At 35.8% G+C, this 11724-nt stretch overlaps 1 protein-coding gene and 1 long non-coding RNA gene across 2 annotated transcripts; both read right to left on the bottom strand.

Annotated features, from left to right (window-relative positions):
* Positions 1-867: 867 nt before the first annotated feature.
* On the bottom strand, positions 868-4078 carry LOC147387286 (uncharacterized). Its single transcript, XR_015171576.1, has 3 exons — positions 3293-4078; positions 1899-2038; positions 868-1761 (listed from the first exon to the last, which is right to left on the bottom strand). It is a non-coding gene; the product is annotated as an uncharacterized LOC147387286 (long non-coding RNA).
* Positions 4079-4084: 6 nt separating this feature from the next.
* LOC147387285 (putative disease resistance protein At4g27220) lies at positions 4085-11107 on the bottom strand. Its single transcript, XM_086421529.1, has 6 exons — positions 10974-11107; positions 10762-10831; positions 8593-8677; positions 8400-8454; positions 4231-7793; positions 4085-4100 (listed from the first exon to the last, which is right to left on the bottom strand). Exons 5-6 carry the CDS (start codon positions 7713-7715, stop codon positions 4085-4087), a joined length of 3501 nt encoding a protein of 1166 aa, XP_086277655.1. The 5' UTR covers positions 7716-7793; positions 8400-8454; positions 8593-8677; positions 10762-10831; positions 10974-11107.
* Between the last annotated feature and the right edge of the window lie 617 nt (positions 11108-11724).

Genomic DNA, 11724 nt, shown 5'->3' with positions numbered 1-11724 from the left:
GTTTCCCGAAGATAAAGATCTATGATTATTTGCACATGCCACATCAAGCGAGTGAAATGCGAGTGACATTATTCAAATCAGTTTATCATTAGTCTTATTATAATTAAGGAAATTTATAAATTGAAGTAGGTGAGCAGTCAATGGCGCCAATGGCTATAAGTCCTCAAAATAAATAACGTAGACGATTAATTATTGAAAAGAGGGAGAGGGACAATAAGGTTGAAGCATCCTCATCAATGCTTATTAGATATTCTATCTCATGACATTTCACAATACAAAGCCTATTTAAGAGGCTGAAACCCCTACTGCATCATTGTATGCTAGATGCTTGAAACCTTTGCAAGAAATCAAATCAAACCTAGCATTATATCCTTAACCCTGAAATCAAATTTGCTCCGTGGATGTGGACACGGGACACCACAACTAGTCAAATCAAATTCTCAGGTTTTAATGTCGCCATGTGCCACCAAAATAAAATCTTCCAGATTTTTCCATGAAACAGGATATCTTGACTCTTATGCCATTTCCTTGTAGATACATAGTCTGAAAGTTTGAGGTGTCCAGGTGACTTTTGCATTGAACCAAAAGAAGTCTCACTTAGATCAAGGACAAAATGTTTTTGCAAACGTTCAAGGAAATTATCTGGATTTACTTTTAGATTTCAATTCCCTTTTAGTAATAGGGTTAGGAGTAGTGGACACTCCAATTGACTACGGAGCTCAATAATGCCACTATACATAAATGACACCCACCTACGACGTTAGGATGAAATTTTCTTGAGTTTTTATCGAAATGACCAAGGCCACTCAAAGTTTGGTGTCAACCCACTTCTACTCTGTCTTCTCCCACCATAATAGTAAAGGAACAAAACAGGAAGACAACATCAAATGTTCTTCCATTGTTAGGTTGCAATCCAAACATTGGTTCATTATCAAAACTACAAAAGTATCTTTCTAGTATGCGATCTTCATAGACCCTTTAATTAATATTTTAAATTACCAATAGGCCCTTACAATACATCGTTTGTTTACACATTCCACTAGCCACCTTCTAGTACAAGATCAGCTCTTCTTGTAGAAGACAAATGAATTTGCCCGAATTCTTATGATTTCAATCATAGCAGTTCAACAGTTTCTTCTGGTTTTCCCCGCTGTATTGTTGACAAAAAATTAAAGAAGTTTCATAGGGAACCCAGATGAAGAAATCAAAGAATGATCATATAGACATGTTGAGAAAAAAACATAGAAACAATGGAGAACAAGAAGAAAAAAAAAACAAGTTGCAATCACACAAATTTCACTACGAATAGAAAACTCGCAGTTACAAATTACACCCTTTCACTAAAAGAGAAATATTACCCTAAGAATACATAGTAAGAGTTTTACAGAATATTAGTGCGACTTGTGAACACCATGTTGAAAGATGAACAGTATTCCTTGCTGACTAGTACAATAACATGATGATGGGTTTGAATACGCTTCCTTGCATTTTTCCCTCCTTTCTCCAATGTTATACATTTCTTCCCTTAGGCCTCGGACTCACGTACCAAGCAATCACCATCGTCCATTTTGTAACCTGTTGTACTCTTCTACTGATGTGTAGAAATTGATGGATGAAGATGTACAAATCTGAGAAGGAGTGCTGTTGCTCCCTCAACTACTGTACTGCAGTTGGGAGCTACTGTCACACTTATTACACACAATTGTTTCTATGATGTTGTCGCAACTTATTTCTACGGGAAGGTAGGGTTTCAACATGTTCCTGTCAATAAACAAGTGTTGTTCAGCACACAAATTAGTTTTTAACTAAAAATCTAGAAATGATCTGTTAGGTACTCATGTTCAAATTCTGTAATGTAGCTTACCAGGTGAAACCTGAATACCAAAATTAAAAAGTACCTTTAATAGCATGGATTGAATATGAATCCATTGAGCCAAGGCTGTGTCAAACTTTTGTACCCATGAGAGACATTCAACTTCATTTCCACTGCCAACTGAAGCTCTTGTTATGTAAAGTAGCACCCTATATGGGTTGCAAGCTTCATAAAAGAAGAGTATATGTCTCAAAGCCTTGCAAAGCAAATAAGTTTACATAGAGCAATAACCAATCCCTGTGCCATACTATGAATTACCATTTAATTAGATCACCATTTCCACTGCCGAAAACAAAGACATTACGGGAATACTTCCTACCCGGATAAATGCAAATCTTTTCCATGTTACTCGAAATGAGAAAAAACATTTTTGACCAAAAAATGCAAAAAACAGAGAAACCTATCAGTAGCTTATAATTGACACATAAAAGCAAAAAAATAAATGCAGGGGAAAATGGAATGGTGAACAACAAAATTACAAAGAATTGAAACCAACGAAGAAGTGCGAGTAAAAAAACCACAGTGATTTCATAGGTGATCAGTAATCCTTAAAACTCTTAACACAAACTACCCACTAATTTTACATAAATAAAATAAAAAGGACTTGATGTACAATATTAACACCAATAATCATCCAAGGCAAGCAACATACATTACTAGGGACAGACTAGATTTAATGGGAACTAAGTGAAACCATAAAGCAGATTTTAAGCCATAGATCAGCCTGGATTTATGCCTATGTGCCCAACCCTTCTTAGCAATGTTCAAGGTGAAAGCCCTCCCTTTGGTTTTTCCAACTGGGATGGGACGACAGTCTATGGTTTCACATGTTAGCTTCTTCACATTTGCATTTATCATTGAAAAAATTAGAAAAGGAAAACAACCCAGAAAACAAAATAGCATACTTCATGAAAAATAATTAAGATTCCAAAAATAAGGGCATGCTTGATTACAAGGAAAATTTAAGAAAAATCATTTACCCGACAAATCTAATATTTGTTGTTATACTTATCATTACAAAGCCTTTATCCCCAAATATATGGATAGTTTTGAATTTTCTTGTTGGGATCAAGCAAAGTGTTGATAAAGTAAGTAAATCTAAAATTTTAGAATAATTAAATTGTTGGTTATGTAAATTATCAGAGAATCTCAATTGTGGTAAGGACAGAGGAATGGGTCTAAATATATGAGGGAAGTGTCCCCCATCCTACAATTCAAGGGTGCAGAGATCATAAATTCAGTGTAGTCGATGAATTAAACAGAACTTCAGCCCTCTCTACTAAGGACCCTACCTATATAAACTCTCAAATCAGATTGTCAAAATGTCTAGGGACTTTCATTAAATTTAAACAATGATTCTCCTAGTTCAAATATCAAAACCAAAAGGAAGTATCAAAAGAGGTTGGTGGGTGATCGGACCTTTTCTCTACTCAAACTAAAGGCAAGAAGAAGCATGGCTTGAGGCTTCAATCTTCTTTGTCTCCCAATATTAGCTTTTCAAAGTCTCAAGGTTAAGTCCAGGTCACCGGTCTCCAATTCATCGTTTTCAATGATTGACACCTCCAGTGTTTGCTCTAGTTGGTCTAAATATGCTTCGGTGCAGTTCTCAGTGGCCTCCAGATCCTCAATAGAAGCAACCTCTCCTGGTTGGTTAAGGGCGTAAACATTTTCCGATTCTGATATAATATCATGGTCTAATACTAGAGTTAACCAATTGCACGTGGGAATTGCCGAGAGGGCGGTGCGTGCAACCTTGGGATTAGTCTAATCCAAAGGGTGGGGATACCTCTTCAATCCCAATTCTGACGACCATGTAAAATCTACGGAGATCTCAACAAGGTTGGACAGACCTTGAAGTTCGAGAGGAAGCCTCTTTAAATTAGGACATCCTGTCACTGTAACTGATTTTAAAGAACAATAGAGAAGTAAACCACCTTGGCAGATACCCGTTAGACACGGTAAGTATTTCAGTTGAAGATCCTCTAGTGAAGGTAGCAATCCTTGATGACCTGCTACTTCCTCCTTCTCATCCTCTTCTATTGCAATTATCTCTTTCAATGCCACATGTAGATATAGAGAGTTTTTGTAATTGCTGGAGACCTTGTGCTAAACGGAATGTGAAGAGGTTATTCAATCCATGGCAGTCGGAGATGTTTAAATATTCCAAGCTTTGAAAGGTACCGAGAGCTAAACTGTGTTGGCAGATGCTCGTTAGATGAGGCGAGTACTGCAGTTGAAGACATTTTAGTGAAGGTAGCAATCTTTGATGACCTGTTGCTTCCTCCTTCTCATCATCTTCTATTGCAATTATCTCTTTCAATTCGACACATTCAGATATAATGAGTTTTTGTAATTGCTGGAGACCTTGTGCTAAACGGAATGTGAAGAGGTTCTTCAATCCACGACAGTTGTTGATGTGTAATTCCAAGCTTTGAAAGGTACCGAGAGCTAAACTGTGTTGGCAGATGCTTGTTAGATGAGGCAAGTCCCGCAGTTTAAGACATTTTAGTGAAGGTAGCAATCCTTGATGACCTGCTGCTTCCACCTTCTCATCCTCTTCTATTGCAATTATCTCTTTCAATTCCTTACATTGCCATATACGGATTTTTCGTAGTTGCTGGAGACCTTGTGCTAAACGGAATGTGAAGAGGTTCTTCAATCCATGGCAGCCGGTGATGTCTAAATCTTCCAAGCTTTGAAAGGTACTGAGAGTTAAACTGTGTTGGCAGATGCTCGTTAGACAAGGTAAGTCTGTCAGTTGAAGATCCTTTAGTGAAGGTAGCAATCCTTGATGACCTGCTGCTTCCTCCTTCTCATCCTCTTCTATTGCAATTATCTCTTTTAATTCCTTACATTGGCATATAAGGATTTTTCGTAGTTGCTGGAGACCTTGTGCTAAACGGAATGTGAAGAGGTTCTTCAATCCATGGCAGCCGGTGATGTCTAAATCTTCCAAGCTTTGAAAGGTATCGAGAGCTAAACTGTGTTGGCAGATGCTTGTTAGATGACGCAAATGCTTCAGATGAAGGTTCTTTAGCGAACGGAGCAATCCTTGATGACCTGCTGCTTCCTCCTTCTCATCCTCTTCTATTGCAATTATCTCTTTCAATTCGCCACATTTAGATATAGAAAGTTTTTGTAGTTGTTGGAGACCTTGTGCTAAACGAAATGTGAAGAGGTTCTTTAATATCTTGCACTTAGCAATCGAAAAATCTCTCAAGTTTTGAAAGGTCTTGGGAGCTCCTGTTTCATAATTCGGTAGTTGCCTGTGTCTCGAGGTTGAAGGGTCTTGAACAACCACTATATGACCTTCATAGTTATCACTTGGATGTTTGAAGAATGTAGCTGGTGGTACCTCATGCAAGATCTTCTTCATGTTGCGCATGCTTTTGATGATTAATTTCTCCAAAATCCCAAATGGAACTTCTGGAGTCTCCTCATCAATGCATAGTAGATACTCTACTCCAGGACATTTCTGGACATGAAGCCTTTTTAAGTGGCTAAAACACCCTACCATATCCAAGTCTTCAAGACCTTTGAAGCCTTTGCAGGAGGATAAAATCAAATGGCTGGCTTTCTGGCATAATATCCTAACCCAATTTGAAATTTTGTTCGTTCCATGGATGTGGACACCACTACCTTTCAAATCAATATTAGGACCTTCTTCTACTTCCAGAAAAATCTTAATTTCTTTCAGATTTTTCCATGAACAAGTAGGGATGTCTTGATGCGTGCATATGCCATTTGTCACTTTGAATTTAAGACTGACTAGGTTTGGTAATGATACTACCTCTGCAAGGCTAGCATGTCCATTCATATCCCACTGCTCAAAACTTTCCAGCATGTGTAATTCTTCTAACATAGTCAGCCTTGATATAGCATTTGGTGCTACATTTGAAAGGCAGCTCACCCCCATTAAATCTAAGCACCTTAGATTGGTTAGATTACCTATTTCTTCAGGCAACCTCTTAAGAAATGAGTGAGACAAACGAAGTATTTCTAAATTCTTCAACCCTCCAAGTGCTGATATAGTACCTGATAGTTCACACCGTTGTAGGTACAGAGTATGGAGGTTTGTGAGATGTCCAAGTGACTTGGACACTGAGACAAGACAATCACTTAGATCAAGGACAACAAGTGCTTTCAAATTTTCGAATAAATTTTCTACAATATTCATTTTCATTTGGCAAGTCTGACTCAGTAATAGTGTTCGGACTTGTGGGCTTTCCAATGGACTAGGAAGCTCAATGCACTTATTATTATTCATAAATGAGATCCGCTTAAGTGTGTCGAGTTTATCTACCCGGGGCCATTTTCTTAATCCTTGACCTGCTTTTATCAAAAACCCATTGTCATCCTCCTTGGACGCAATATGTATGGCGACATCTCGAACCACGTCATGCATCCTCACATACTCATCTTTGTCATCATCCCACACATCATCATCTAGTAACAAGCCACAAGCCTTTAATTTTCGAACAAAATGAAGTAGCTTGTTTGATGCGTCTTCCAAACTTTTGTTTACCTTCAAAAAACCTTCTCCTATTCCATAGTCTCTCATCCGAGACAAAGGAATGTCATAGTCTTCGGGGAATATACTAAAGAACAAGAAGCAGCACTGGATATCTCGCCCTTCCAAATGATCATAGCTGTATTTCAGAGATGTGATCACTTCTGGAATTATACCTTCTAATTCGATTGGGTCGGGATATTCTAATGCGCGTAACACATCGTTCCACACGAATTCATCCCTTAAATCTTTCAAATAGGATCCTAGCACATCAATTGCTAATGGCGAGCCCTTACATTTTCCTGCAATCTTCCGTGCAATTGGTAACAAACTATCCTGTGTAGCAACATCGCCTGCTTTATTTGTGAATAGAACCCATGATTCTTCTTCAGAGAGGGGTTCCACTTCGAATATAGTTTCAATCCCCATTCGGCGGCAAACATCACGGTTTCTTGTTGTGAGAATGACTTTGCATCCCACATGGTCACTTCCGCTAGGAATTCCAATATCCGATGATAGCTCAACTCTCGTCCACACGTCATCCAATATTATCAGAACCTTCTCTTGCTTCAACCTCTGCAACAATATACTAGCTCTTTCTGCCAGATCACTGTTGGCTTTAAACTCTAAGTGCAACCTTCTCCCAATAGAATCTTGAATTCTTTTAAAATCTGGGGAGTTTGACACGATTACAAATATAACTTTCTCGAAGAGCTGGCTTTCTTCGAGTTCATTGTTTAACTTGTTCACGAGGGTTGTCTTCCCGATCCCCCCCATTCCATGCAGCCCAATGGATCTGATATTCTCATCGCATAATGCCTCCCTGACCTTGACCATAACGGCCTCCCTGGATGCCAATCCCTCTACAGAAGGGGTAGTCTGCCGTGGTACCACCCTTGGAGGAGGTGGAACACGAGAAACCACGCTGAAGTTCCCTCTTGCTTGGAGTGCATTGACAACACGTAACATCTCCACCGCTTGTTTACTCAGCCCCCAACGAGAGCTACAATCTGGACACAATCCCTCTAAACATCTCACATTCTCATCATTAGCTTCGACATCTAGAAGACGCCTCACCTTCTCTTCAATAGCGTCTACCTCTTGCAACCATTCTTCCACTACTACTGTGATTTCTTCCAATCTACTCTTCCGCGCCTCATCTACCAACATTTGTATGTGGTTTCTCAATGTGCTCAGACGACGGGCATCCTTCCTAAGGTTCTCAAGATTCTCATCGTAATTGATAAGATAACAGATTTGGCCCTCAAGAAGACCAAACAAACACTGGCCTAATCCCATGACGATCTTAAACAGGATAGAACAAATTTCCATGGCTATGTTTATGGAACACAATTTGAGCACCAAATATTACTGAGCCAAGGAAGAGAAGAAAGGTCTGGTGCAGTGAACCTGTTTGCACCAAGTGAATAAACTTTATCAGTTTTAATCATTTAAAACATGAAAAATAAATCTTAACAGATCGATATAAATGAGATGATATACAATCCAAGGGTTAGAAAATGATTCTTCATGCATTGTCATACCTTTAGAGTTTTAACTTTCAATAATTGAGAGATAAACTAGAGTAACAACAAGTGCTCAAGCTCTCACTGGAACAATGAATGGTCTTTTCGATTCCTTAGAGATTTACAGGGCAGACCTATTTTTTGAAATTTTATTAAAAAAACTCTTACTTTATCAAGTTTGTTACTCAACAAACCTTATTTTATGAATCAGGCTAGCATGAGAAACAATCTTTTTTTAGAGCTTGATCGAATTTGTCAAAAAAATAGATGGCTACCGAACTCTCAAATTTAGAAATAGAATTCATGAAAGAAAATGAACTTTTTTTTTTCTTCGAAAACTCTTAGTTTATCAAGTTTGTTACTCACTTGCCTATTTCAGTGAGGGGTGAAACCAAGTAAAAAAGAGTACCAAAGCCATAATTAATGATTAAAGAACTAACTAAATGAAAGGAAGCAATAGAGAGAAGAAAGGTATCTGGTTCTGGTTTACCTCTCTTTAATTTTTATAAAGGATTAAGCGGAATTCTTTGGTGTACGTAGTGTACCTGTTAATTTGCACCAATTGAACAAACTTCGTCAGTTTTGATCACTTAAAACATGAAAAATAAATCCTAACAGATCGATATAAATGAGATGATATACAATTTAAGAGTTAGAAAATGATTCTTCAAGAATTGTCATACCTTTAGAGTTTCAACTTTCAATAATTGAGAGATACACTAGAGGAACCAGAAGTGCAATAGCTCTCAATGGAACAATGAGATCATTCTGAAAAGCATAATAAACTAAAATTATAAATTAAAGCAGGTGAGCATTCACCAGACCCAAGGCTCTAAAATGAAGTTTGGAAAATCGGAAGAAAAGCAAAAATTTTGGAGGGGTACTTTTCAGTTTTCACACATAGAACGTGGAATATTTTCTTTCCATCAAAGAAAATAGTTCGGGTCTTCCTCTATGGACAATTTTCTAAGGGTGCACATGATTCAAATTGGTTTCAATTTCGATAAAATTGTAATCGAATCAAATATGATCGATTCTACAAATTTGAAATCAAATTAATCCAATTACCTTATAGAACCGAATTAATCTAAACCAACCTTGGTTCATATCGGTTCTCGATTCTCATACTTATTATTTTCAATATTAAAATTAAAATAGTTAAAACTTAAAACTAAATAAAATAAATATTAAACAAAACATCATGCATAACACATAACACATAACACACATAACAAAACATCATGCATAACACATTCAAAATAAAAATCATTTAACACTTATCTTATAAGAAATGATTAAAGATCAAAGTCATTCTTAAAATCAAATGTTGTTTGTTACTTGTTCAAAGTCGAAACCAAATATTGCTTGTTGCTTTGTGATTAAAAGTAATGGGACACATTTTTTTATGAATTTTTGTTAAAGAAAAAAACGAAAGAGATGAAATTGAAGACTTTGATAAGTTACCTCTAACACACTAACATAGTTGAGAGAGAGAGAATAATAGAAGAACGAAACTAAGAAGTGATTATATATATATATATATATATATATATATATATATATATATATATTGCAATAGATATTAAAATTTGTTCGATTCTCGGATTCGTTCGATTCTATCATACCCTAATCCGGAATCGAACCAAATCAATCGATTTTTTTTTTTTTACAATTCGCACCCAAACCAACCCATACTTAATCCAAACCAATCCAGTCCAAAAGGCTCGGATTGGTTCGGTTCTTGGATTTACCTAATTCAATGTGCACCCCTATTAATTTCATTATTTTTCACATATAAAACATTGGTGTTATCAGTTGTCGAGCCCTTTTACCCATTACTTTTGACTTTCAAGACTTGCTGTCATTTGTGGATTGTGCTATCAGTAATAATTGTGGGTAAGATTGAACTATTTGCATTTATTTTATTTATTTATTCTTTTTTGGGTTCTCACCTCTTAACCTTTAATGTAAACTTCAAAATTACTCATCACACCCACTGATAAGAAGTTTTTTTTTTTTCTTTTTTCAGTATACTAACATTTTCTTTAATAGAAAACTAATGATAACTTTCAATGCAACTCGATAAGATCCTATCGAATCCACTTGAACGGGCTCAATAGAAATCTTCCGAATGACAAATTGTAAAAAACTATCAAATCTTTTTAAGTAGATTTGGTAGGTTCCTAACGAATCTATGCCGGTGAATTCAATATTGAGCTATTGAGTTAAGTTTCAAGTGATTTTATTTTTGATACAAGATTTCCAAACAACCCCTAGCTTAGGGGTTGAGGTTTTCACAATCATTTCTAACCTACTTTGCAGGTAGACCCAAAGAGGATTTTAGAAATTTTATTTTCTATAAAAAAAACAAAAAAACAAAAAAACAAAAAAACAAAAGGAGATTTAGAAGAAAAATCGTGAAAAAGGAGAAAGATGGTTTATTTCTTTGAATTTTTGGGCCTCCAAGTTAAAGATGATAGAAGTCCATTGCTTTTAGTGAGTCTTGAGTGTTTGTCGCAGATTCCTAAGTGAAAATAATGCATAACAAATAATAAATAACCTTGATAAGTAAGGGGTTGATCCACAAAGACAACAGAGTTTTTTACTTCTACTTAAAACAATATGGTAGCAGAAAACTTAAAAACACTTTCTTTCGATGAAATTTTCAACAAATCAAAAAGGAAAAAAGTTATGCCCAAATTACTACAAATTATGCATGTAGATCTTCCTGGATCACCTAATCCCATGAGGGACTTAAACAAGATAGAAAAAATTTCCATAACCATGTTTATGGAACACAATTAAGCACCAAATATTACTGAGCTAAGGACAAGAAGAAAGGTCTGGTTTACCTCTTTTTTTCTTAGTGCACAAGTGGAATACTCATTCTTAGTATTCACAAAGAGGAAGATTTGATGAATCCTGTTTGCACAAAGTGAACAAACTCCATTAGTTGTCGCTTACAACATGAAAAAAAAAAAAATCTTAATATGTGGATAAAGATAACAAGTAATTAATAGAACAAAACATTCAATACTTGAAATTATTGTCCATCTTTTCATACCTTCCGATTCTTGATTGAGTTATACAAGAAGAATGAATGAACAACTCAGTAAAAACTCGTAATTGTAACTAACATTAAAGGAAGATAGGAGACTTATGCAATAGAATTGGTTTCATTATGATCCAGGAAATTTAGTAATTGAAAGTAGGTGAGCCTTCAACAGATGGTGGAAATATATAATTAAGGATATAATGTTTTTTTATTATTAGCCTCTCATTGACCTTGGGGCCTTGATCCAATCAATCACAGAATAGTCTGTTTGGAGCCAATATAATTTAGGAAGATGGCTTCATTATGATTCAGGAAATTTATTAATTGAAAGTAGGTGAGCCATCAACGGATAGTGGATATAGTGTTTTTTTCTTTTTTTTTCTATTATAGTCTCTCATTGATCATGGGGCCTTGATCCAATCAATCATAAAATAGTCTGTTTGGAGCCATAGTTGAACTTTTAAGATATTTGATTGGATCTGTATCGAGTAATTTTTAAATAGAAAATCATTTATCTAAGCCTTAAACTATTAGTTCTGATCATTGACGATCTTATTTTACATGGCCAATTTATGATAGAAATTCATGTTAATTCAGCTTCAAATTTAATGATGATGTTCGAGATTTCATCTATGTGATTTTCTAAATTTTTTTTCTTCCTAACTTTCACTGTATGTGATTCATTTTTTTTTAAGTACATTGTGTGGATTAATATCAAATATGATTGGAAATGAAAAATATTGTCAAAGTTTTCACAACA

The sequence above is a fragment of the Akebia trifoliata genome, chromosome 13 (genome assembly GCF_017979445.1).
Source record: "Akebia trifoliata isolate Shusen 1 chromosome 13, ASM1797944v1, whole genome shotgun sequence".
Taxonomy (NCBI): Eukaryota; Viridiplantae; Streptophyta; class Magnoliopsida; order Ranunculales; family Lardizabalaceae; genus Akebia; species Akebia trifoliata.
This window is presented reverse-complemented; position numbering and strand designations above follow the sequence as displayed.

What these genes read in the sequence shown, in the direction of transcription:
- LOC147387285 (XM_086421529.1), bottom strand. Translation starts at nt 7,715, where the DNA reads ATGGAAATTTGTTCTATCCTGTTTAAGATCGTCATGGGATTAGGCCAG.